Raw genomic sequence first — 27,947 nt, 5'->3', positions numbered from 1 at the left:
TGAAGCATTTCCAGACGCGTTTCATGCATTATTTATGTGAGCACATTCAAGCGGTTCAGAAAATATTAATCTGTAATATATCTGTTATAAATAATAAATACAAATGATAAAGACACATTTTGGCTAAGTTGTTTATTTCCGAGTGTTATGCTGCCTTCACGTGCTCTCGGAATTATTGTAAATAGGAGTTTCCTAGGTAAAAATTGCACGTGAACGCGCTTCGAAATATGAACGAGATGAGTTCATACTTCATAATCACGACTTTAGAAGTTGGAATTGTCAAATTTACGATAGCACGTGAAGGCAGCATTACTTTCACTTACTTTTGTTATTTCCAAGCTGGTAAACTGAAATATTGCGCATGATTTGAGATATGTTTTCCACGCAGGTTGTAAGAGCGGCTATGGCAGTTCATAACACAGCAAGCGTTCACCATTCTGATGTGTTTTTAACTGTATAATACAAGTTTTAAAGTCTACCTCCACTACTACTCATTCTCTAATGTAGTGTCTGTGTCCTAAAGTCCGCGAATGCATTGCGTTGCTGAAGTCACGTTCCCATTCTCTATAGGAATAGTTTTACCTCATACCATATTTTTATAATTCTTGGAAGCCAAAATCGAAAATAAAATTAGATTAATATCACAGCACATCCCTTGTTGTAAAGGCTCCTTTAAGAGAGGGCTTTTATTTTGACATCATATCTCACTTTCGGGCTGAGGAGTCTGGTGGGTCAGGGTATATTCTGGCAAACCGTTTGCCAATCGCGTCTAGCAATGGGCAAAGCAAACTGTTGTACACGCCATATACGAACACGTGATGGATAACTCGCCAAGCAAATCATTCGTTTACCTTTTCCCAGTGCGATATTGATGAAGGAATTAAGTATAAGAGAATGAAGCAGCAGGAGGCGTGTCAACAGTTAACAATTCAAAGTTAAAGTTCCTGCAAATTAGGTTTTAAATAAATGTGTAAGCACTATTAAAATAATAGCATTTAGTTTTAATCCAAATTCAACACTCACTGGCAGATAAACTGCCCTCTACTTTAAAAATGACTTGATTATTCCATAATCTTAAGCATCCAAATCGTCCTTATGTTATGTCTCAATTTAAATAAATAAAATATAAACAAAATAAGTAGCCTACCTGACTGTGCTGGTGGTAAATATTACATAGGCTACAGTGCACATTTTATTTCTTGTAATTTAATTGAAACGTTTTCATATACATACTTATATACTTTCATATACAAAACACTTTTTTCTTTATTTAGTTATGGTATCATAACACATAGGAAAACTAATAGGAAAACTAATTATTAGTAAATATTTTTTTAAAAGCAATGCAAAAATGTATACATTTTAACTATTAATAAATACAAAAAAATCCTGTTGACTTTTTAATTTTATTTTAGTGCATAACTATTTGAAATAACGTAAACATTATTTCAGTTCTATCTATCTATCTATCTATCTATCTATCTATCTATCTATCTATCTATCTATCTATCTATCTATCTATCTATCTATCTATCTATCTATCTATCTATCTATCTATCTATCTATCTATCTATCTATCTATCTATCTATCTATCTATCCCTCCATCCATCATTCCATCACTTCATCCATCACTCTATCACTCCCTCCCTCCCTCCCTCCATCAATCACTCCATCCATCCATCACTCACATCACACATTTTTTCTTTTGACCATAGATGAAACAAAATCTCATATAATTTAAAGGTGCAGTGTGTAGTATTTATGAGGATCTATTGACAGAAATGCAGTTTAATATACATAAACCAAGTTTTCAATATATAAAAGCAATTGTTTCTATTACAGTTTTTTTTTATTCGCTTTGGTACTATTTTCGCAAGTAAGGTGTACATTTTCAAAACTCTTAGTACAAAAATCCAAACTGATCACACTTGTAACACAGCTCGTCATTCTTTCACAACCTGATCTCATGCTTTCATTCAGTTGCACATATTTTCAGTCCACATAATCATTGTTTCAATCACAAGATTATTATAATATGTAATGAGAACATTTGGTTTAATCACCGAAACACAACAGTGTGATCTTCTTTCAGTTTAGTACTTTTAACAATCAGTTCATCCAACAGCAAACAATGCAAGATACATGTTTCAAATCACCCTTTTTGCTGAATTATCTACAGTAACACAGGCTATATATGCCTAATTAGAAAATACACTTACATTACCTAACTTATGTAACTGAATCCATAATGTTTGTGATAGTATTCCGTGTGTTATCAAAAGGTGTGATAAAGTTATGACACAGCCATGAGGTTCTGTGCTATGACAGAGTTTGCTGCCAATAAATGTTCTCACTTCTCACTGTACCATATGACTGAATCTACTGTAGTTGAGCTTTATAAGGGTGAGTTACAATAATGTGACAGTCTATACCATGGTAATCTGTTTACAGTATCACATGGCATACTGTAATGTAAAATGCTATATTTGTCTCCCTTCTTCTTTTTTCTCCAAAAAAAAAGAAAAAAAAAAAATATATATATATATATATATATATTTATATATATATCTATTATTATATATATATTTATATATATATATTTATATATATATTTATATCTTATGAGCCATTTCTATCTACATCACCCTTACAGTGAAGTCGCCATCTTGTGCCGCAATGTTTCTACAGTAGCCCTAAACGGACAAACTTCTCTACAGAGTGCTAGCTACTCTCTGCTGTCTCAGACGACCACATCTTTGTCCTGTGTTGGCCACCGTAAAGAGGGGTGAGCGGAGGGCAGTTGCAATTCACAACCTCACCACTAGATGCTGCTAAAAACACACTGCACCTTTAATGAATGGCTGTGCTCTTTTTAATTTTGTAATTTCATCTGAATATCAGCATTTGTGAGATTTAGTCATTCGAAACAGTTTTGTTCATTTATCAAATTTGTGTCTCTGGAAAATAGCAATTTAAGACATTGTAATATGCTAAATAGGTTTTTGGTAATGAGGGATTTGTGTACACATTAATGTTTTTGGATTTGATTTGTGGAAAATGCCAAGAACTGGCAGAAGACAAAGTGGCATGTTAATACTTGTTTTTATTTTAAAATGTATAATACTTACAGAGTGCATTATAGTGACCACCCCCTTTTTCAGAAATGCTGGTTTCTGGAAGTATTTTTTCCACTCATTTAAAAAAAAGCCATGAACCAAGCTAACAGCTACGATGTGAATCACAATACAAACTACAAAAAACATCTTTGAAAGACAAAATACATTTATATATTGCAAAATATGCACATACATACAAACATTTACAGTAGTTATTTTGTGAGCGTAGGCAGATCAACTCAATTACGTCATTTGCAGTGCTTTATGGGAGAGGGCAGAGCTAAAGAGCTATTTTGTTACCTTTTTATACTCTCTGATTGATGGAATTTTCTGCTAATTTTACTGTTGTAATGTGAGCGGATGGCTTCCGGAACTCACTCTGTTGTAGTTCATGGGGTTATTTAAATAATTCAATAAGAAAGTTGTACATTACAGATATCTAGCTACATATTCATTAAAACCTCTAGGCTACTTGAGTAAAATCATTCAATTTAAATCGCTGTTGCTGTTATTACATATCTCCAATTAAAGTATGGGTATTTAAAAATGGGCATAAATGGAGTAAACAGAATAGCTCTTCATTGTTATTTATTATTTTAATGAATACTTTCACTTAATACATTGGCTGATGATGCTGCATCACCATCTACATGCTAAACTTAAAACTTACAATTTAAATGTAAATGGGAGGAGGGGATGAGCTCAAGGAATTTGTTGTGGTTTTCAGGAGCTCAGTGTACATATGCATACATGAATGACACAATAGAACAGAAAGATTTTATATATATATATATATATATATATATATATATATATATATATATATATATACACACACACACACACATCTGTATCAGAACGTATGGTCGCCTAAGTTATGTAGCCTACATATTTGCACATCGTGTACAGTTTACAGGCTACAGCTGCACACTCTCGTGGCATAAAGGATATACAAGTGCTGAGTTACGAACTTTAACTTTGAAATTGTTAACTGTTGACACGCCTCCTGCTGCTTCATTCTCTTATACTTAATTCCTTCATCAATATCGCACTGGGAAAAGGTAAACGAATGATTTGCTTGGCGAGTTATCCATCACGTGTTCATATATGGCGTGTACAACAGTTTGCTTTGCCCATTGCTAGACGCGATTGGCAAACGGTTTGCCAGAATATACCCTGACCCTGGTGCGATAATCTGCCGTTGCCTGCTGAACTTAAATGGTCCGCTAGCCGTCGCTGAAAGGACATTTATTCCTGTTAAATTGTATTATTTGCTGCAGCAGTTCCCAAGGTGTTAGTCATTGACCTACAAGTAAGCCTGTTTGCCTTATTTTGGTGTTTATTGAGATCGGTACTGAGTTATTTATAACTTTGTCACTCTGACATGTCTAAACATGCCCTCAGCCGATGTTTCTGTTAGATTAGCTTAATAATGCTGTTCCATATGTGATTATTTCTTCTTTATTGAGATGTATATCACTGCCTTTGTTGATATAATACCTTTGTTATGTGATTTTGGTTATTTTGAGCTGTTTATATCAGACGAACGATTACACTCGGATGTGCCGCGATATCCATATATGGAGTGTGTATCATGTTAAATGATCGTGTACAGCTTAATGCACCATGTGATGCCTTCATTTCCTTCTTTGGATTGTATATTTGTATATTTCATGGTTTATTATATATATGCCAAGCTAGAAAGTTATTCATTATTCTTTATTGTATTTTTTGTTTCAGACTAATGCCTCTACTGCCTGTAATTGATACCTCTGCAGCTTATCCTTTATAAATACACCACCTAAAAAACTACTTACCTGTCTCCTCATCCTTATACAACTGTGCTCTGACCGGCACCCAGAGGGGTTCACTCATCTAATAACTAACCAGATCCTGTCAGTTAAAAGTACATAACATCCCTAAAGTTTAAGCAGACTAAACTTTTGTTTAGTTCTTGGCCATCCTCACTCATTAAGCTGACTGTGGTGTTGTGTTGCTGTAGCTCGCTCGCTTTCTCTCTCTTCTGGATTGCGAAAGGCAAAAATGCATCACGGACAAATGGTTTAATATTCTCTCATATAGAAACGGCTGGCAAAGATAGAATTTGCCAGACATAACGTCTATCAATTATAATTAGTAAGTGTATTTTCTTAATTTCTCCAGTACCGACAGCAGGCAAATTTACTGGTCGCACATGTGCGACTGGATGTAAAATTCAGTCACACAATCTCAAATTTTAGTCGCAAAATGCGACCATTTAGTCGCACTCTGGAGCCCTGCAAGGGAAACCCCTTCCCTAGCGTGTGTTCCTCCCCCACTGAACATGGTCACCCCGTGACATCTCCGCTAACTTACTCTTAAACATACCTGAGTATGTCACACAACCTGCTTTCTGGAATTCTCCCCAGAACTCTGTTGCTTCTCCGGAAAAACAAACTGCATCCACTGTTTCCTTAACGCTGGGTTATTTGGGAAGCTGAACAAGGTTATCTTTCCCTCACAACCAGAAACACACTTATTTAGTGACATTGTTGATTTTGTGGTCTAAAAACAAAATGACACTGACTAATAATTAGGGCTGCACGACTAATCGGAATTAACAATTACAATTATTTAAATTTTAATAAATAAATTAAAATCGTCTTAAATCGGTTTGGCTTGTCACGATTATGAAATCGCAAAGGCTGCGATTTTTATCCGCAGTTTGTCAGTGCAGGACGGCTCTGTGATCAGTAGTAAATGCTGCTCCGTCTGAAAGCTCTACGAGTTTGAGTCGCTTATAACGTGCATTTGAAAAAGCAACATGCGTCAACATCTTTCCAAACACGAAGCATTTAGTCGTGTTTAATCAAAGCGTTTCAATCTTCTGTTCATAGGGATTTCCTGGAATGATGTGCGCTATTGTGCTTCTGCGGTGTATATTTGGAGTACCCTGCGCAAGAGCGCCCTCTGGCTTTCAGATGAAGCAGCATTTACACTGATCATAGAGTCGTGCTTCACTGAAGCTGCACACACAATAATTGCAGCCTTTGACAAATTGCGTGCTGTTTAATTTCCGATTAATTGTCACATTGAGTTTAATGTTGCATTGTGAATTTTTGAGGTATATTATATTGCATTGTGAATTTTTGAGGTATATTATATAAGTATAAGAAAAATGCATAATATCAGTCCGTTTTCCTGTGAACATTGTTTCCAGTTGTCCTTACAGTGCTGATGCTATCTTAACTGCTGTTAAAAAAAATAAAATCAGCCAGCTATTTATCAAATAAATCAATATCAAATGTCTTTCAACTGAAATTATCAGTCAATCTGTTAATAATGATTGTCTGTCTTTAGCTGTTCCAGATTTAGGTCTGTCTTCAGGTCCTGTAAGAGGAATAAGTGTGGCTGTTGTTTTTCTGCTTGTGGCTGCAGCTGCTGCTGTCATTTACTATCGCCACAGGAAATCTACACCAGCAAGACAAAAAGGCAAGTAATACATACAGGTGATTGTACTAAATGTAAATGAGATTTATTGTGCAAAAAGAATGTAAAAGTATGTGTTTTCATTCTTATTGACCCAAAGTAAGAGTTTGTTGTTATTGTTCAAACAGGAAACCGGGAGCAGGACAATAATCCTCAGGTGAGAGACTGTGAGCACTGAATCTGTCTAATCTCTGTCTAATATCTGTGAGAACTGTTAAAGGGTTAGTTCACCCAAAAATGAAAATTCTGTCATTAATTACTCACCCTTATGTCGTTCGAGACCTGCAAGACCTCCGTTCATATTCGGAACAGAAATGAAGATATTTTAGTTGAAAGCTGATGGCTGAGAAAGGCTTTAGATAGGCCTCCATTGCAAGGTTATTATAGTTTTGCATTTTTAAATTAGTTTTTATTTTATTATCGTTTTCGATTTTGCAACAAATTTCAGTTTAGTTTTAGTTTGTTTTATAAATTATTTTGCTAGTTTTAGTTTAGTTTTTATTTTGTAAACACATTTCTATTTAGTTTTTATATGTTTTAGTTTTAGTAATTATAGTTTAGCAGAGTTACCAGAACGAAGTGTAGAGACCAAATCAAGATTTTTAATTTCAGCAAAGTTTAATGTTTGCACCGATTAGAGTTTACTCTTATGCAGACATCTTAATAATAATAATAATAAAATAATGGAATACAGATAGTTTTATTTAATGCCATGTCAGCATCTAAGGCTATATTCATGGCAAAAATTAAATGGCAAAATACAAATATCATATAAAAACAATAAAACCAAGCAAACAAACATGTCATATACAAGATTTTTTTCAATCAACTTATGATAAAAATAAATTCAAAACCTTTTCATGCATAATCTTACTAAATAAATTCTTAAGTGAAATAACTTGATAAAAGAGAATTCTTGTTTTAACCCAGGACAGTCCAACAAAATATGTTTAACGGAGAGGGGAATCTACAAAACATGCATTAAGTTGGGTCTTTACCTTTAAGCAAAAAAGCTTGAGTCAAACTATGACCTATATGACAAACAATGGTCTGAGATTGAACAAAGAACCAAATAAATGCAACGTAAAAATATGAAAGTAAAAATGATAAAATCCTGACAAACTCATTCATATTAAAGGTGAAATATTGTTAAACAATTAAAAGATTATTTATTTAAAGATTATTTATTCAGTAGTACAATGTAGGCTAGCAGTGTGACCACAGCTTAAGTCATCTGACTACAGCCAACACAAACTGTTGTGAAGTGTGTGTGTGTGTGTGTGTGTGTGTGTGTGTGTGTGTGTGTGTGTGTGTGTGTCCTGGTATTCCCTACTTTGTGGGGAAATGTCTCCACACGGATGACGATATTATTATTATTAGTAAATGATTTGTGAAAACAATGATAACACCTTTGAGCCTGTCAATATTATGCGAACATGAAATCTCAAACACACAGTAGCACTTGCTACTATAGTTGCTGTTGCACCTGCGTCTCTCGTCGCGTATGTAACGGCGTTCTAAAAGCAGTGAGCTTAAGTTCAACGTGCATCTCATTACCTTGTGTCATTTCCCATTTCACTGCCATGAACGCATTCTTTGTGAACAGCCGTTGAACAGGACTAGCGATGTGTTCATAGCACGCGTCACAGGACAGCGGTTCTCCTCAGCTCACCACACGCGCCACGCTGTAGCTCCATATACACACACTCCCTCAACCGCTACAGGTCAGATTTTGCGCCACAGTAAAGAGAGCTTATTAAACACGAAAACGAATATTTATTTTTGCTAATTATTATTTTATTTCAGTTAGTTTTTCAGTAAGAGTTCTTAGTTTCGTTTAGTTTTAGTTTTTCATTTATGATTTTTTAATTTTATTTCAGTTTACGAAAATGTTTTTTGACCAATAGTTTTAGTCTTAGTTTCAGTTTTCGTTTACGAAAATAACCTTGCTCCATTGGCATTCAGTACATTTACACTCACAAGACCCATAAAAGGCACTTAAAGTTAGATATTTATAAATAATGTTGGGGTCGGGCTCGGTCACGTCAGCGCAATAAGGCATTGAACATCTGAAATTTAAAACAGCTTATGTAGGTAGCCAATGGGCCTTTTTAACTTGATATTTTTGTGATCAAAATAAATTAAAAATATTACCTTAACATTCGTCTTCCTTTGTGCGGAAATTTATTTATCTAGCTGTGACAACGCGCAACCAGCGCGCAACACGTGCGTGCATATTAGGCTTGCTACGATATTCGGTGTTGCCGGTGTTACCGGTGTTCAGACTCAACACCGTTTGCATCACTTGCCCACCGTGGCACCGCCCCACCGTCGTTTTTTTTTTTTTTATCCTAATAAAATAATTTAGTTCAGTTAGAGAACAGACAATAAAACTGAACGTGTCTGCTTAATAAAGCATGACCCGACCGTGAGTCTCGGCAGGAGTCATTCATCAGATTTCATTCATCATAGAGTGAGGAGCTGACTGAGATGATCGCGGAAGATTTGGTTTCAAAGCGAAACGTAAAAGCGCCTATTTAAGGGAGTTTGATTTGTCATTTGTTTTGTTGTTGTGTTTTTCATATAAAATAATAGGCTAATGAACCCACAATTCAAGCAACCCGTCACCGAATTGGCGCTAATTCAAAACCGAAAGTAAAATGTGCATGGCCTCACAGAGCGCGCATTTACGGATGAACTTCATTCATGGCCTCACAGAGCACGCATTTACGGACGCACTTCATTCATGGCCTCACAGAGCACGCATTTACAGACGAACTTCATTCATGGTCTCACAGTGCGCGCATTTACGGACGAACTTCATTCATGGTCTCACAGAGCGCGCATTTACAGACGAGCTGTCATTCACGGTGTGTGCGCGCACTGGTGCGTTTTCAGTTCAGTTTTCAGTTGCGGTCGTATATGTTACTTTCTGTTAGATAGAATTAGTGATTTACAAGCCCCCGCCGGTGATACCGGTATTACCGGTGTTGTCACACGTCGATTAACCGGTGGGAAAATTTCCTCACCGTCACATCCCTAGTGCATATTGCATATTATTAGGCTACATGTGGCTGGCAGCGCAACTTCAGCGCTGCTGGCAGGACCATCGAGCAGAGGACAGCCTTGAAGCCTTCCACAGTTGATGCAATCCTTTTTCTGCATAATAACCTGGATTAGCCTAAACTTTGATGGATGAATTATGTAAATAAATCCCATGTTGCAGTTTAGTAGCCATACAGTTTTCGAGAAAAATGGTAAGAGTGATTTTCACTTCAATAAGCTGCATTTGTGTTACGTTGATGTTTTGGTCTGTTAGCTGGGCCATTTTGGTAGACCTTTGTTCATTTAATTTTGGTTTCACAATTGGCTATTTGATTTGGCCCTGTGTTAACGTGTGTATTTGTTTCCCCGTGTGCGCGCTGATGCGCTCATCTGTAATCATTTCAGAATGCCTTCCTACAGTCGCTTAATAAAAGCGGGCTTTCCACACGAACAAACGTACATGTGTCATTAGTATGAGAAAAAAAATAGTGTAATGTCTGAAGAATGACAGACAAGGGAGGTTTCCGAACTTTTAATCAGAACGAAGATGAACACACTCTCACTCAAGCGCACCCGTCTTCAGGATTTGTTTCCGCCCCTCTGAACTACCTTTGTTAACCCTATCACTACCGTGCAAAACAAAACAGCAATTTCAGAACTATGAAGAGTCTGTGCACTACATTCGGGCTCGGGTCGGGCTCGGACATAAATAGCCGGCCGGGCTCGGGTCTGGTTTGGTTACTACTCTGTCGGACGCGGGCCGGGCTCGGACAGAAAAATGCGGCCCGATCCGCACTCTAGCCTCCATGACGCATGCGCGAGAATATGATTTAGCGCCGGGGTTCGGGTATCCATGAAATACACACTTTAACCCCATTTTGAGCACTACGCCGAGACCTAAAGCACGATCAATGTAGAATTCAACAGCTTAGATACGCGCGTCTTCCTCTGCTTGTAAACAAATCGCTTTTGGGTCATGTGTCCGAACGCCGGATCTGCGTAATAATCTCGCGCATGCGTCGTGGAGGCACACACACGGAAGACAAGAACAAGTTGGATAAAGGTGTTATTTTGATTTTTTTTTTTTTGCACAAAAACTATTGTCGTCGCATCGTAAAATTATTGTAGAGTCACTGTGGTGAGATGGACTTTGTAACGACGTTTTAAGTGCCTTTTATGGGTCTTGGGAGTGTAAATGTACTGAATGCCAATGGAGGCCTGTCTGAAGCCTTTCTCAGCCATCAGCTTTCAACAAAAATATCTTCATTTGTGTTCCGAAGATGAACGGGTCTTACGGGTGTCGAACGACATGAGGGTGAGTAATAATTAATGACATAATTTTCATTTTTGGGTGAACTAACCCTTTAAGGCACAGGAAAACTGGGGGCAGTTCCCCCCTTAGGTGATTCCTATGAGGGGGTGACATTTTTAGACATTTAAAAAAAAATTACATTTATCTCACCTAAATGTTTGGTCACTCATTGTATTTTTGTTTTACAATGGAGCAATGTTGTTGCTTAAGAGTTTACACAACACAAGGAAGCTTGATTTCAATCTTTAAACTGAAAAAAGTAGCACAATTTAACGCTAGTGCTAGCATTCAGAAATACAGAAACAGAATAAAACATAAGCACACATAAAATAAAACTGGATAGACTTTTAGTCCTGTATAAAATAAATACAGGCTATTAATCCTGATTACACACAATTAAAGCTATCTTTTGTTGTTTTATCAACCTTAATGACAAGCATATTAGGCTGCTGTCACTTTAAGAGTCAGTGCACAGATCCATTATACTGTTTTCAGTAGACTGTCACGTGACATGCGTTTTCTTTCTCAACTGTATTTTAAAACATAACTGATAGTCTGTACGAGGATTACGGTTGGGTACCGAAACCTGGTGCCAATGTGGCACCTATATAACCGGTATGTACTGGACCGAATCAGAATGCAGATTTCGGTGCCTCATTTCTGTGCCACTTAAATTCAAACGTGCTTTCGCGCTTTGGCTGGCACCGAGTCAGAGACAGACACGCTCAGCGCTCGTCACATATCACAACAATCCAGTGTTTTCAATCACATAATGTTAGCTTATTTTAGGTTTCAGACATTTAAATGCTCATAAGTACTAGCAAAAAAACAAACACTGATGTCTATGGAAGCGGCAAAAACAATACTTTCAGACAGTTATAACTTGACTATGTGTTTTATTCACATCAGATACACATTATATAGTAACTATATAGTTTACTCTATTCTTCTCCCTGTTCACCGGTCACTTACTTTCATGTATTTCGTGAGACGTGAATGAATTTACGTGATGTAAATCCGACAGATCCGATTCTCTGAGGCGCAAACTAACATGGCGCCGCCCATCGCGCAGTATAGATCAACTAACACACATTCACTCACACACATTTGAAAATCAGAATATCAGGTTGTTCATGACATGGTTAGCAAGTTTGTGAATATTTTGACTAAAAAAGAAAAAACTAAATAAAACCGATACAGCTGAGCTGTTATACAGCGCTATTGTGGCAGCTGTTGTGTGTCATGTGAGAAGCATGACGCGTCGCCATGGAAACAATAAGGCGATGCGTTCTATAATATTTAGCCAGAGAATATGATAATTTTTTTAAAGTATCGGTTCAGGCACCGTTTAGGCACCGGTACCGTTTTAAAAGTATCGGTTTGGCACCGTTATAGAAACAAACCTAAACGATACCCAACCCTAACGAGGATACTCACCAAGACTGGAATTTGGACATCATTTTGTGTGTTTTTGACAGTTAAAGAGCTGTAATCGGTGAAAAAGAAGTCAGTTTTGTTACTTGCAAGCTGAAGCTGTGAGGCGGCTTATGTATGTGCGCAGAGAAAGCCATATCTAAGATCTGACCATATCTGTCTGAGTGCACGAGTAATGAATAGTTTAAAAACATTTGAATGTTCAAATTGTAAGACTTAAGTCATGCAAATGAAAAACTTTAGTGGCGATGAATCGTTGGCCTGACTGTGCAAGTGACAAGCGTCAACTAACTGTCCCGAGTGCTGTTGATCTTAGTGCAACTAGTGCAACTACAACGCTTGCCTTGTGCGACCCATTTTGAGAGCGAGCAAGAAGACGCAGCACCGCTGAATCACACTCACAGTTTGTGAAATTGCATCTCGCAGAAAGTTTTAAAATGACTGATTAATTGTAGTTGTGCCTCCGCCTTCTTTGAAGTGGAAATCCCCTCGTTCTTTTGTTGTGTTCAGTCTGTCAAGGTCAGACGTCTGCAAGGTAACACATGAACACCCACTGGAGAGCAGCTTTAAAACGTCATTCTAATCAGAAGAGACACTGACGCGGTCTTTTCATGTTTAACACTAAAGCTGCTGCTTTAAAGCAATACATTTGTATAAAGTGCCATATAATAAACGGGATGTGACTTTACTGCAGAGCTGATGCAAATATCGCTAAGATCAGATGCTTTCTTAACTGCGGTTTCCTCACTGCTGTTGACAGACAGGAACATCTCCAAGTGTAACTGCTGTCATTTTTGTTGTGTTTATTTTGTGGTAGCACTTTAAATTAAGGTTCCCTTTGTAAAGGGTTCATAAAGGTGTTTGTTAATGGCTAATAACTCATTTACAAATGCATTATAAATCATTGATAAGCAGTCTAACTGCATGAATAAAAAGAGTAACTTTAACGGAATGCCTGCCAAATAGTGAGCCATTTTTAACTCGCATGTTATAAATGTATTTATTCACACTTATTTAACTCGACACCTGATTCCTGATTTATTTCATGATGCAGCAAAAATAGACTATCTTAGTTCGACTGAAGGGTGTAGTATTTGTGGTTTTCTCAATGATATATTAATGTTCCTTACCAGAGGTTACCGTCTTACCCATGATATTCCACAAAAGGCTCATGATGCCTATCCACAGCACATCATTTCTTGATGAGATATTAATAATGAATATGTTAATTCCAATATTGGTTAACTGTGAAACATAATGTAGGGTGGACACTTGCGAACCATTTATTAATGAGTTACAAACACTGCTCCGTACGCTGTACCGGCACCTCTACATTTTACTCTTAAGTGTACCTGCACCTTTTCTTGCGTACCGCTACTTCTCATCTTGATAACGTACACCCAAATGTTTAATTAAGTGGCGCGCGAATCACTGTAGGTGCATTCACCATCGAGCTCCAAAAGTGTTAAGCCTTGTTTATACTTTCGCCTGGCTCTGCAACGCCAGTTCTCCGGTTGGCACAACGCCAAGCGAAATGGGGTCTACCGCTCTCAACGCACACAACCGCCCACTCCGTGATGATGTAATTTTTGCCGCTCGTGCGGACGCGTTGAGTATAAACAAAGGGTGCGTCTCAATCAGCTCCCTAGTTGACCTAGCTCCCAGCCCATTGACTTATGTCCTGATCAGTGCCCTGACTACTGAGCTAGGGAGCTGATTGAGACGCACGCAAAGATTTGCACGAGCCGCTCTATATGCGACGCAGATGATAATGTGCGTCCCATTTGAATTCTATTGAGAATGTAGTAAAACACTACAGAGAAAGTCAAACATGAGCTAAAAGCCACTAAAATGACTGATGAAAAGAGGGGAAAACATCATCCTGCAAGCTTTTTAAACTCATGATGACCACATTTACTAGAATTTATCACGTTCTGTTGTATTTATTGTGGCAAATTGACTAGTTGTAGAATTTAAAATAGATAATCAGATAAGGGAATATATTGTTTACTAAAGATGTATATTACACCTGTGGCATGTTGTAGCTATAGTTTCTGTGTTGATGTTTGATTAGAAAAAAGAAAGAAAAAAGTTAACATTGGCCTGCATGGTAATGAGTAGCCGTCAATGGTCTTGCTTTGTAAATAAACCCTTATTGTAACAAATGCTATAGTTAAACAATCACAAGACCTATATGTTAGTTTCAAGGCTGAGTACAAGTTAGAAAGAGCTTTAAAATATGGACCTTCTTGAATTATTGACTAAACAATCCCCCATAACCATGCCCCCAACAAAGCCCCGCCCCCTCTGGTGAGTACGCAAATAGGTAAAGTGTTACGTATTTTGTTAATGAGAGGAAAGTGCACAGCATGTATTTACATATTCAAACTCCGCTCTCAGCAGTGCGAAAGGCTTTGGGATGTTTACAGTATATCGCTGGTCATGTGCAAACGTTTTTGTTTTGTTTTTTGCCAGAAGAACAAAAAATAATTTCTCTGTTATATCAGGGCCGTGTGTGTGTGGTTTTATTCAGAAATCATCACTAAACACAAAACTAAACATGCTTATTTAAGAGTGCTTGTTCTGTTTTACTTAAGAAAGAAGAACAGGGTCCATACATTCAGCAAAACACATTTTTTTTTGTGATCATTATCATTAATCCTGATCATTTGTTTCACCGTCTGTGAATCTGCTTCTTTCTTTCAGGAGAATCGTGCAGAAGCAGTGCCCCTTAATCTGACTGAGACTCCACAGATGGATGTTGATGATAGGACGTCCCAGAATGAGAATGAGACTGAGACTGAGACTGCACTCATGGCTACTGATAATGAGATGTCTGCTAGTGTGACTTGAGACTACTGGGATTTCACAGTAACATTATTAATTGAATAATGAAAAAAGCTAATTATCATCGCTCATGGAGAAATAGTGTCAGGATACAAACAATAGCAGTAATCTGTACCAACACCAGTGACTTGAATGATTATTAGAGGCTGCCCTAAAGGATCCAAACAGGAAGAGTATGTGATCATCTCCTCTTTACCTTTATTGCAGTTTCTTTAATCATTCTCAGCAGCATTTACACTGTGAGACCCAATAACGACTGGTCAAATTTGATTAGATTCATAGTAATGTCATACTGCTAGATGCAAGTGCCTTTCACGGAGCATGTGCGCAAATGAGAATTTGAAGGCGACTGGCAGTCAAAAACACACTTTTACTGAATTGAATCTGCACTACTGATTCTGTAGCATGACAGAGGAACAGAAAACACGAGGGGCCCGTTTCAGTAAGGAGGTTCAACCAACTCTGAGTAGACCGACTCTGAGTTAAGCACATGCACCCCAACTATGAAAAGCCACGATCAATGGAGCTCCAAAATTACGATTCACCATGGCAACAGCACCAAACAAAAAGACGTTCCCATACTTCCGGGTCAATATGTAAGTTTAATTCTTAATTCTTTAAGTTAAGTTTAATTTTCATGGTATCCAAAAGGCAAAAAAAGAATGTGGCAGCAGCTAAAAATGAAAAATAAAAACATAATTCAATCAGGTAAAGCTTTAAGCATAAAATGTTCATGGGAGTAGGTTTAATGACTTTACAAACATTTGACATATTAATTAAATATCATTCAGTGTCCAATGTGCAGCAGCTTTTCCCACATAGACCCTTTTCACAGATTGTGATGATGTGTTTTAATGGTCATCAATATCGTAAATCCTGCAACGTTTTTTTGTATTTTTTTTTTTTTTTTAATGTATGTACATTTTATAACACTAAGACTTTGTATTATATTACATTACAATATATAATTACAAAAAACAAGTTACCGCTACTGTGAGGGTGTTTCTAATACAGTGTCTATGGGAGTGATGGTGAAAATGAACATCTTTCTCTCTTTTCACTTCCGTTATCAATTTCACTCTATTATTTCCCTCTTTTTGAAAGTTGTGAAATCACTATTGTGGAGTTTTTCTTTTGCTATTTGAGCAAATGGGCACAAAAATATATATACTTAATGTATTCTCTCATTCACCGCTATAAAAGTTAACCCAACTATGACGACTTCAGCTTCGGAAACCCAGAAATGTGAAAAGGGTCTATGCTTTTTTTCACATAATGAAATGTTCTCTAATGAAATGTCCACCTGTTACATTTATTAATTAGGGTAATGACATTAACATTTGACTTCTACTCAGGCCAGCCGAACTCCAGCACCACTGACAGATGAAGATGAGATGGAGGAAGAATAACATCCAACAGGAAAAAGAATAAAGTATTTGTAGGAAAATAAATGTATTTAACAGCTGTGGTGGTGGTTATGGCATATATCTCGTACTACTATCTGGCAGCATCCTTCCATTCCATACTGTAATCCGTTTTCAGAAAGTGTGATGATGGGAATATGAGTGTTATCAATGCGTCCAACCACTGGAAATCCTAAAGGAAATTCTAATTATTAGGATACTTCTAGAGGTTTATCAAGTGAACGTCAGGATCCTGTATAAAAGGACATGCCATTTTTGTCACTTTGACAGTGTCCTCATGATGAAAATATAAGCTTTCTTTTAAGTTTCTTTCAGTCATCTTTATTTCCTACAAATGGTCATCTTATGGTCATCTTTATTTCCTACAAATACTTTATTCTTTTTCCTGATGAATGTTAATTTTCTTCCTCCATCTCCTCTTCATCTGTCAGTGGTGCTGGTGTTTGGCTGGCCTGAGTAGAAGTCTAATGTTAATGTCATTACCATAATTAATAAATGTAACCGGTGGGATCAGAGAACATTTCATTATGTGAAAAGAGCATAGACCCTTTTCACATTTCTGGGTTTCTCAGAGCAGAAGTCGTCATAGGGTTAACTTTAATAGCGGTGAATGAAAGAATAAATTAAATATATATTTTATGTGTCCCCATTTGCTCAAATAGCAAAAGAAAAACTCCACAATAGTGATTTAACAACTTTCAAAAAGAGGGAAAAAATAGAGTGAGTTTGATAACGGAAGTGGAAAGAGAGAAAGATGTTAATTCTCACCATCACTCCCATAGACACTGTATTAGAAACACCCTCACAGCAGCGGGAACTTGTTTTTTGTAATATGATGCAAAAGTAATATAATACAAACAAAGTATTAGTGTTATAAATGTACATACATTTTTTGTATTTACGGTATTGATGACAATTAAAACACGTCATCACTGTGAAAAGGGTATATGTGGGAAAAGCTGCTGCACATTGGACACTGAATAATATTTAATTAATATGTCAAATTTTTGTAAATTAAACCAACACCCATGAACATGTTATGCTTAAAGCTTTACCTGATTGAATTGTTTTTTTTTTCTTCATTTTTAGCTGCTGCCACATTCTTTTTTTGCCTTTTGGATACCATGAAAATTAAACCTAATTAAAATAATTAAGAATTAAACTTACATATTGACCCGGAAGTATGCGGACGTCTTTTTGTTGGGTGCTGTTGCCATGGTGAATCGTAATTTCGGAGCTCCATTGATCGTGGCTTTTCATAGTTGAAGTGCATGTGCTTAACTCAGTCAGACTACTCAGAGTTGATTGATCTACCTCAATTCAGCTGTTCTGAAACCCAAAACTCAGAGTTTCCCATCTCAGAGTAAATCAACTCAGAGTTCAGGTTTAAACTCAGAGTTGGTTGAACCTCCTTACTGAAACGGGCCCCAGGTTAGGTTCACAGAGTAAGTTACCCTAGTAACTGACTCTGAGTATAAGTTACCTCTCTTTCAGAAACGGGCTTGACTTACCCTGCTTTCTGGGGTTTGACATACCTCCCATTCTGAAACAGAAAACCCAGAGTTCCCCTTATTTCAGGGTTAACATACTCAGAGTTTTCACTTAACCTCCTTTCTGAAACGGGCCCCTGATGAATCTATGATGAATGCTGGTGTCTTTACACTTTATTTACCTGCTTGATAACCTCAAAACTGGTGTTTTAGAAACATTCACTGTCAAAACGAATGCTTTGGCATTAGGTTTGTGCGTGGTGTTATATCTTTCTGTTTAAAGAAAAGTTTAAAGTTCAAATCCAGCAAGGGTTGATCCATTAAAGGGTTAGTTCACCCAAAAATGAAAATTCTGTCATTAATTACTTACCTCATGTCGTTCGACACTCGTCAGACCTCCGTTCATCTTCGGAACAGAAATGAAGATATTTTAGTTGAAATCTGATGGTTCTGAAAGTCCTCCATTGGCACAATGCTCTTTACACTCTCAAGACCCTTAAAAGGTACTAAAGACGTCGTTACAAAGTCCATCTCGCTACAGTGGTTCTAAAATAACTTTATGAATCGGCGATAATAGTTTTTGTGCGCAAAAAACCCTAAATAACGACTTACATAGTGATGACGATTTCAAAACAAGGCATCATGAAGCTTCGAAGCGTTATGAATCAGCGAGTCGAATGATGATTCGGATCGCGTGTCAAACCGCCAAACTGCTGAAATTTGGCGATTCGACTCACTGATTCATGTGCCAATGGAGGCCTTTCAGAGCGATCAGATTTCAACTAAAATATCTTCATTTCTGTTCCGAAGATGACCGGAGGTCTTACGGGTGTCGAACGACATGAGGGTAAGTAATTAATGACAGAATTTTAATTTTTGGGTGAACTAACCCTTTAAATATCACCATTGTGTTCTTGATCAAACTCTGAATCTCAGGAACTGAACCTGTAAAACCTGCTCTGAAAGACACTGGACAGAAGCAGCTACAAAATGACAAATGTGTGCGTGTAATTTATTATGTCTGATATTTCATAACTGTTACTAGCTGCTGTGCAAGTCTTAGTGGAATTAATCATCTGTAAGGTGTTTAAAGTGCATTTCACAAATGTGTTTTGTTACTACTAAATTAAGGTAACATTAAATAATAGAATGAAAACAGTTCAAGGAAATAACAGTGACTACGTTTACATGGACAGCAGTAATCTAATTATTGACCTTACTCTGAATAAGACCATAATCTGATTAAGGCGTTTACATGAGTTGCTTTTAGAATATTACGTTCATGTTCCCATTTTACATGTTACAGAACATACCTCGATTAATAGTACGTCATTACGTACCCATGCCACGCTACGCTGTCCGGCGTCCAATCATAGCACGAGTTTCGTAGGTCTGTTCAAATCAATGGGCTCAGGCAACCCGCTGTAATTTTAACATCGGGTGTAGCTGTTGGACAGTGTGACTTTATAAAAACGAGTGACTTTTATACTTTTTAATGTAATTATATATATATATATATATATATATATAGTTTTATTTTTTGTATATATTGTGTCTTTCAGTTTTTTTTAAGAGACACTGCCCATCTTGCCTCCTTCTTGACAGCCAACATTTCGAATAATAGCTTTGATTAATGATGAAAATTAAGGTTTCACAATCGTGATTGTTTGGATTGTTTTTTTCTGCCATCGAGCCACAAGCGCTCACTGAATGGCCATATGGCTCGCGAGCCTAGAGGTTCCCGACCGCTGTTGTAAGCAGACAATTATGAATCTGGGATTACAGATACAAACGTATTGTATTTTACTTTTACAATGAGCAGAATTATTACAACACAAAGAAAAAAAATATAGAGGAGGCCATGTCCGAGTGAGCAGTCAAGCAAGACACGCAGTCACGCACCATAGCAACACGTCATGGCAACGACATTTCAGACTGAAAGATACGTAAAAGATAAACGGGAATTTGAGCGCATTGTTACTGTTTTGTACGCGCGGTTATATTAATTATAATCCAAATTCTGTTTTATTTGTCACAATATTATTGATGATTGTTTAGAGGGGCACTTTATATACTTTTGATACGAGCCCCCAAAGCCCTCCCCTCTGCACTTGCCTGGTGTGTGTGCCTGGTGTGTGTGTCCTGTCACAAAATGCGGCGAAAACTCATACACGACGTTAATAGTTAGATTAAGGTGTGTACATGTCTACAAGGCACTTGGATAATGCGACTAAAATAGGCATACTCCACATGTCTTAATTCGATTTTTGTTTAATTCGAGTATGGCTTTAACCGGATTAAGGTAATTAGAAATTGCTGTTTACATGGTAGTTTCTTAATCAGAGTATGGTCTTAATCAGATTAATATCGGAGTATTGTTGTCCATGTAAACGTACTGAGTCAGTACGTTTACATGGACAACAATACTCCGATATTAATCTGATTAAGACCATACTCTGATTAAGAAACTACCAGTCAGTACGTTTACATGGACAACAATACTCCGATATTAATCTGATTAAGACCATACTCTGATTAAGAAACTACCATGTAAACAGCGATTTCTAATTACCTTAATCCGGTTAAAGCCATACTCGAATTAAACAAAAATCGAATTAAGACATGTGGAGTATGCCTGTTTTAGTCGCATTATCTAAGTGCATTGTAGACATGTACACACCTTAATCTAACTATTAACGTCGTGAAGGAGTTTCCGCCGCGTTTTGTGACAGGTCACACACACACACACACACACACACACACACACACACCAGGCAAGTGCAGAGGGGAGGGCTTCGGGGGCTCGTATCAAAAGTATATAAAGTGCCCCTCTAAACAATCATCAATAATATTGTGACAAATAAAACAGAATTTGAATTATAATTAATATAACCGCACGTACAAAACAATGCGCTTAAATTCCCGTTTATCTTTTACGTATCTTTCAGTCTGAAATGTCGTTGCCATGACGTTGCTATGGTGCGTGACTGCGTGTCTTGCTCATAGACCGTAAAAACTCTGCTCACTCGGACACGGCCTCCTCTATATTTTTTTTCTTTGTGTTGCAATAATGCTCATTTTAAAAGTAAAATACGATCATTTTGTATCTGTAATCCCAGATTCATATTTGTCTGCTTACAACAGCGGTCGGGAACCTCTAGGCTTGCGAGCCATATGCCATTCAGTGAACGCTTGTGGCTCGATGGCAGAAAAAAAAAACAATCCAAACAATCACGATTTTGAAACCTTTTCATCACATTTTCATCATTTATCAAAACTATTATTCGAAATGTAGGCTGTCAAGAAGGAGGCAAGATGGGCAGTGTCTCTTAAAAAAACCTGAAAGACAATATTTAATATTACAAAAAATAAAACTATATATATATATATATATATATATATATATATATATATATATATATATATATATATATATATATATATATATATATATATATATATATATATCATAATATCATAAAAAAAGTATAAAAATCACTCGTTTTTATAAAGTCACACTGTCCAACAGTGACACCCGCAGGTAAACCACGAAAGTCGCGCTATGATTGGACCCCGGACAGCGTAGCGTGGCATGGGGACGTAATGACGTACCATTAATCAAACTATGTTCTGTAACATGTAAAACGGGAACATGAACGTAATATTCTAAAAGCAACTCATGTAAATACCTTAATCAGATTATTGCCTTATTCAGAGTAAGGTCAATAATTAGATTACTGCTGTCCATGTAAACGTAGTCATTGACTACGTTTACATGGACAGCAGTAATCTAATTATTGACCTTACTCTGAATAAGGCAATAATCTGATTAAGGTGTTTACATGAGTTGCTTTTAGAATATTACGTTCATGTTCCCGTTTTACATGTTACAGAACATAGTTTGATTAATGGTACGTCATTACGTCCCCATACCACGCTACGCTGTCCGGGGTCCAATCATAGCGCGACTTTCGTGGGTGTGTTCAAATCAATGGGCTCAGGCAACCCACTGTAACTTTACCTGCGGGTGTCGCTGTTGGACAGTGTGACTTTATAAAAACGAGTGATTTTTATACTTTTTTTTATGATATTATGATATTATATATATATATATATATATATATATATATATATATATATATATATATATATATATATATATATATATATATATATATATATATATATATATATATAGTTTTATTTTTTGTAATATTAAATATTGTCTTTCAGGTTTTTTTAAGAGACACTGCCCATCTTGCCTCCTTCTTGACAGCCTACATTTCGAATAATAGTTTTGATAAATGATGAAAATGTGATGAAAAGGTTTCAAAATCGTGATTGTTTGGATTGTTTTTTTTTCTGCTATCGAGCCACAAAGCGTTCACTGAATGGCATATGGCTCGCAAGCCTAGAGGTTCCCGACCGCTGTTGTAAGTCAGACAAATATGAATCTGGGATTACAGATACAAAATGATCGTATTTTACTTTTAAAATGAGCATTATTGCAACACAAAGAAAAAAAATATAGAGGAGGCCGTGTCCGAGTGAGCAGAGTTTTTACGGTCTATGAGCAAGACACGCAGTCACGCACCATAGCAACACGTCATGGCAACGACATTTCAGACTGAAAGGTACGTAAAAGATAAACGGGAATTTAAGCGCATTGTTTTGTACGTGCGGTTATATTAATTATAATTCAAATTCTGTTTTATTTGTCACAATATTATTGATGATTGTTTAGAGGGGCACTTTATATACTTTTGATACGAGCCCCCAAAGCCCTCCCCTCTGCACTTGCCTGGTGTGTGTGTGTGTGTGTGTGTGTGTGTGTGTGTGTGTGTGTGTGTGTGTGTGTGTGTGTGTGTGTGTGTGTGTGTGTGTGTGACCTGTCACAAAACGCCGCGGAAACTCCTTCACGACGTTAATAGTTAGATTAAGGTGTGTACATGTCTACAATGCACTTAGATAATGCGACTAAAATAGGCATACTCCACATGTCTTAATTCGATTTTTGTTTAATTCGAGTATGGCTTTAACCGGATTAAGGTAATTAGAAATCGCTGTTTACATGGTAGTTTCTTAATCAGAGTATGGTCTTAATCAGATTAATATCGGAGTATTGTTGTCCATGTAAACGTACTGATGTAAACAGCGATTTCTAATTACCTTAATCCGGTTAAAGCCATACTCGAATTAAACAAAAATCGAATTAAGACATGTGGAGTATGCCTGTTTTAGTCGCATTATCTAAGTGCATTGTAGACATGTACACACCTTAATCTAACTATTAACGTCGTGAAGGAGTTTCCGCCGCGTTTTGTGACAGGTCACACACACACACACACACACACACACACACACACACCAGGCAAGTGCAGAGGGGAGGGCTTTGGGGGCTCGTATCAAAAGTAGCCTATATAAAGTGCCCCTCTAAACAATCATCAATAATATTGTGACAAATAAAACAGAATTTGAATTATAATTAATATAACCGCACGTACAAAACAATGCGCTTAAATTCCCGTTTATCTTTTACGTATCTTTCAGTCTGAAATGTCGTTGCCATGACGTTGCTATATGGTGCGTGACTGCGTGTCTTGCTCATAGACCGTAAAAACTCTGCTCACTCGGACACGGCCTCCTCTATATATTTTTTTTCTTTGTGTTGCAATAATGCTCATTTTAAAAGTAAAATACGATCATTTTGTATCTGTAATCCCAGATTCATAATTGTCTGCTTACAACAGCGGTCGGGAACCTCTAGGCTCGCGAGCCATATGCCATTCAGTGAACGCTTGTGGCTCGATGGCAGAAAAAAAAACAATCCAAACAATCACGATTTTGAAAACTTTTCATCACATTTTCATCATTTATCAAAACTATTATTCGAAATGTAGGCTGTCAAGAAGGAGGCAAGATGGGTCTCTTAAAAAAACCTGAAAGACAATATTTAATATTACACAAAATAAAACTATATATATATATATATATATATATATATATATATATATATATATATATATATATATATATATATATATATATATCATAAAAAAAGTATAAAAATCACTCGTTTTTATAAAGTCACACTGTCCAACAGCAACACCCGCAGGTAAAGTTACAGTGGGTTGCCTGAGCCCATTGATTTGAACAGACTTACGAAAGTCGCGCTATGATTGGACCCCGGACAGCGTAGTGTGGCATGGGGACGTAATGACGTACCATTAATCAAACTATGTTCTGTAACATGTAAAACGGGAACATGAACGTAATATTCTAAAAGCAACTCATGTAAACACCTTAATCAGATTATTGCCTTATTCAGAGTAAGGTCAATAATTAGATTACTGCTGTCCATGTAAACGTAGTCACTGTTTCTGTGTTCAGTGTGTAAGGCAAAGTGCATGGTTGAAAGTGTAATACAGTGTTGAAGCATAAATGCAGAAAACAAACAAAACCTAAGCAAAGTCCAAAACCAAACAAAGTCCAAAGTTCCTCCTTTGCTCAACTGGAGATTTCTTTGTAAAGGAGCGCCTGAAGCACTGGTCACAGGTGTGTGCAATAGACTGTATAATTTGTGGGAAAAGCTATACCCAAGACCAACAGCAGAGGTCGTCACAGTTTACTAATAAAACAACGATATTCGTTAATTAAAGAATTCGGATGTTTGCTACTTCTGTCTTCGTTGTAATGTATGTAACCTACATAAGTCAATGTTTTATGTACTAGGTATTATGTATTACAAAAATTGTAAAGTGTAACATTCTGCTTTTTGTAAAGTAGGCTATTGGGAGATGTTGATTAGGTTTTTATTGTGAAGTTCTTGCATTTCATGTGAGGCAGATGGAGACGTGTGGAGCGTTCAATGTGAATGTTCACTAATTCACATATGTGTTTTACTGTATATGTTTTATTTGTGTCTTTGTCTTTCAAGAGCTTATATCTTGCTAAAAAAAAGAGAGAAAGAAATCAAGCCCGACCCTGCCGGTGTACGTTTTGCCCGAGTCCGGCTCGGCCCGACACATTCACTGTAATTCTAAGCCCGATTTAAACCCTACCATTTTTTAATACGTGGGCGTTTGACATGACATCTGTACTGTAGCCTAGTGCTACTATAGGCCTACTTGTTGTAGCCATTAAACAATGTATTTTGTTTCATATTTATGTTTAAATAATGTTATTTGAAAATGTCATCTGATAATGGAAAGTGCAAAGATGCGAGTGGGTCAGAAATGATTTTGGTGGTTATTAGCCTGGTTGTTAAGCATTATGGATTTGAGATGTTGGTTAGGTTTTTCAGAAGTGAGAAGTGATCGTTGTCTCTTCTGAAATGTGATTTCAACACTTCTACTCAAGTCAGCTATCTGTTCAATTCAATCCGCAATATAAATACATGAGTCTAATAATAATAAAAAAAAAAAAAAGATTTTTATGTTGTGTAGCCTACTCGTATTAGATGAAGGTGGAGGCTGGAAAGGTGAACGCTACATGGCGCTCTCGTAAAGTATACATAGCCTACTCTGCTACTTTTTGCAGAAGATCCCATGTCAACTGACTCCGTATTAGACTCTCTTCTTAATATCTGCACTTTGAGGAGGGAAGACTGCCTCTGTTTCCAACTCATCCGCTGATTCTCTTGCACTGGTCAGCACTTTATCAAAATTAGAATCTGTGTGGTATTCCACCCACAAGGAATTATTTTGTCACTTTGAGCTGTTCTATTGCATGTTAAAAGTCAATGTGCATTGTCAGTAGCATCTTCCTGGTATTTATTGTATATAAAACGTACCATGTTATGATATACTGCACAGGAACGGTCAGATGGGAGACCTGGATAGGATGCTGGAAGAGGCGTTAGCGAGGCCAGCAGGGGGCGCTCACCCTGTGGTCTGTGTGGGTCCTAACACCTCAGATGAGACGTTAAACTGAGGTTCTGACTCTTTCTCTGGTCATTAAAAATCCCATGGCACTTCTCGTAAAAGAGTCCTGGCCAAATTCCCTCCATTGGACCTTATCAATCATGGCCTAATAATAATCCCCATGCTTTAAATTGTCTCTACACTCGCTCTCCTCTCCACCTATAGCCGGAGTGAGGTATGAGCACTGGCACCGCTGTACTGTGGCTGCCATACCCCTGGCATTCCTGACATAGTAAAGCTCTCTATAAATGCCTCAAGAAAAGAGGGAACAAAGGGCGTCAAACATCTCCTTAATGAACTTCCATTTACTAAAGTGTCTTAAGTCCAGGCTTTATTACTGCTGACCAGTTGCTGACTGAAGCACTGCAAGCAGAGAGAATGTATCTAATTTATGCTCAGCTTAAACAGAAATGGACTCCCACGTTCTTTAGGACATTTGCAGTACATTCAAACTTATTTCTACACAGCAGATTAGTGACTAACCTACCAACATCCCTTTCAAGGAAAGGCTGTTCACTCTAGAAGAGCGGTTCTAGGATTTCACCCTTAGGGGGGCTTAGCCCTCACTGCTGATAACACTACTGAGTGTTATGGCTGCGTATTGCAGAATGTCGATAGCACAAATATAAAGGATAGCACAAATGTGCTCATAGCTGAATTACAATCGTTTAAATAAACCTAAAACTACAAATTTGGGGTTGGTGATTGATTGGCACAAATATCGATTTTCGATCTCGATTCAGTATCAATTCATATGTATATAGCCTACTGTACATATAAGGAACAATAAGTTTGCCTTTTTAGCACTATTTTAGACTTTTCTTGGGTTAAATCATATTTGCTTGAATTAATTCATATTCACTCGTGTTTGCTTATATAAGTATGATTCAAAATATTAGGATGTAACTTAAGTTATTAACGTTTTAAAATTTCACATTTAAAGAAATCTAGTGTTTGATCAATATGTATTCAAATGCAAAACCTAAAAATAAGTAAGCAGTTGTGATCTGCAATATTAGATACATGTATATTTATTAAAGAGCCATACAGGCACCTACTGAATAGTGGGTAAACCATGGCATTACAAATTAAATGTATTATTTTTCCAGCCACAAAATGACTCTAATTTGCCTCTTTGCATTGGAATTCTCCATTTTAACCTTAATTACTACACTAACTGTAATATAAATAATACAAATATTAGAAGAAAATATTTTAATTCATTAAATGGTCATTATTGGACCATAATTATTGCACAAATAGTAGGCCTATTTAGTACCAAAAGATCTCCTCAAAATATTCAATAAATATTATTAAACTAAAATATAGAACATTTATTTAAATTAAAAATAGTGAAGGTGTATGGCCACCAATGAGTATGAGTGTGACCAAATAGCAAGGAATACCTGAGGGCTGCATGCCGGTGAGAAATTTTGTCCAACTTGGGCCCTGTCCCAAATGGCACCCTAAACCCTCACGGTCTTCCTCTGAGTCCGCACTTTCACAGCGTAATGCCGCTTTGACTGCCGGGAAGAAGTCCGCTGTGTAACCCCCACCAGTGCGGGCTCGGCAGAAGTGCGCATCGAGGGCGCATATCGACCTCAAAGGGGGCGCTCGCGAGCACCCTTCTGAGACCTAAAATGACAAATGGGACACCCTGCAGTCTCGGCCATTGTAAGTCCACAAGACCGAAAGTGCACTTGAAGTGTGCCATTTGGGACAGGGCCTTGAGACAGCGCTGATGCCACATGACAGTGACGTATGTCAACAAAGTGCTGGGAGAGTGATTCGAGAGCAGACGGCTTATTCACCTTATTTTTAATGGAAATACGGATACGGCCACTTGACGTTTTTTTGCCGGTGCAGTTTCTCCAGAGCGGCTGGCGAC

The 27,947-nt window shown here is 37.2% G+C and overlaps 2 protein-coding genes across 5 annotated transcripts in view; both read left to right on the top strand.

Annotated features, from left to right (window-relative positions):
- Nucleotides 1–15,665, top strand: part of LOC307120283 (uncharacterized protein) — a 29,294-nt gene extending 13,629 nt beyond the window's left edge. Inside the window, exons 4-6 of the mRNA XM_079807246.1 lie at nucleotides 6,457–6,588; nucleotides 6,714–6,742; nucleotides 15,083–15,665. Of these exons, the coding sequence (XP_079663372.1) occupies nucleotides 6,457–6,588; nucleotides 6,714–6,742; nucleotides 15,083–15,229 (308 nt within the window). The 3' untranslated portion in view covers nucleotides 15,230–15,665. The remainder of the gene's footprint in view (nucleotides 1–6,456; nucleotides 6,589–6,713; nucleotides 6,743–15,082) is intronic.
- LOC307120270 (uncharacterized protein) overlaps nucleotides 1–27,947 on the top strand; it is a 911,732-nt gene that overhangs the window by 513,904 nt on the left and 369,881 nt on the right. The window lies entirely within an intron of this gene.

The sequence above is a fragment of the Gobio gobio genome (assembly GCF_949357685.1).
Source record: "Gobio gobio genome assembly, chromosome: 24".
Lineage (NCBI taxonomy): Eukaryota > Metazoa > Chordata > Actinopteri > Cypriniformes > Gobionidae > Gobio > Gobio gobio.
This window is presented reverse-complemented; position numbering and strand designations above follow the sequence as displayed.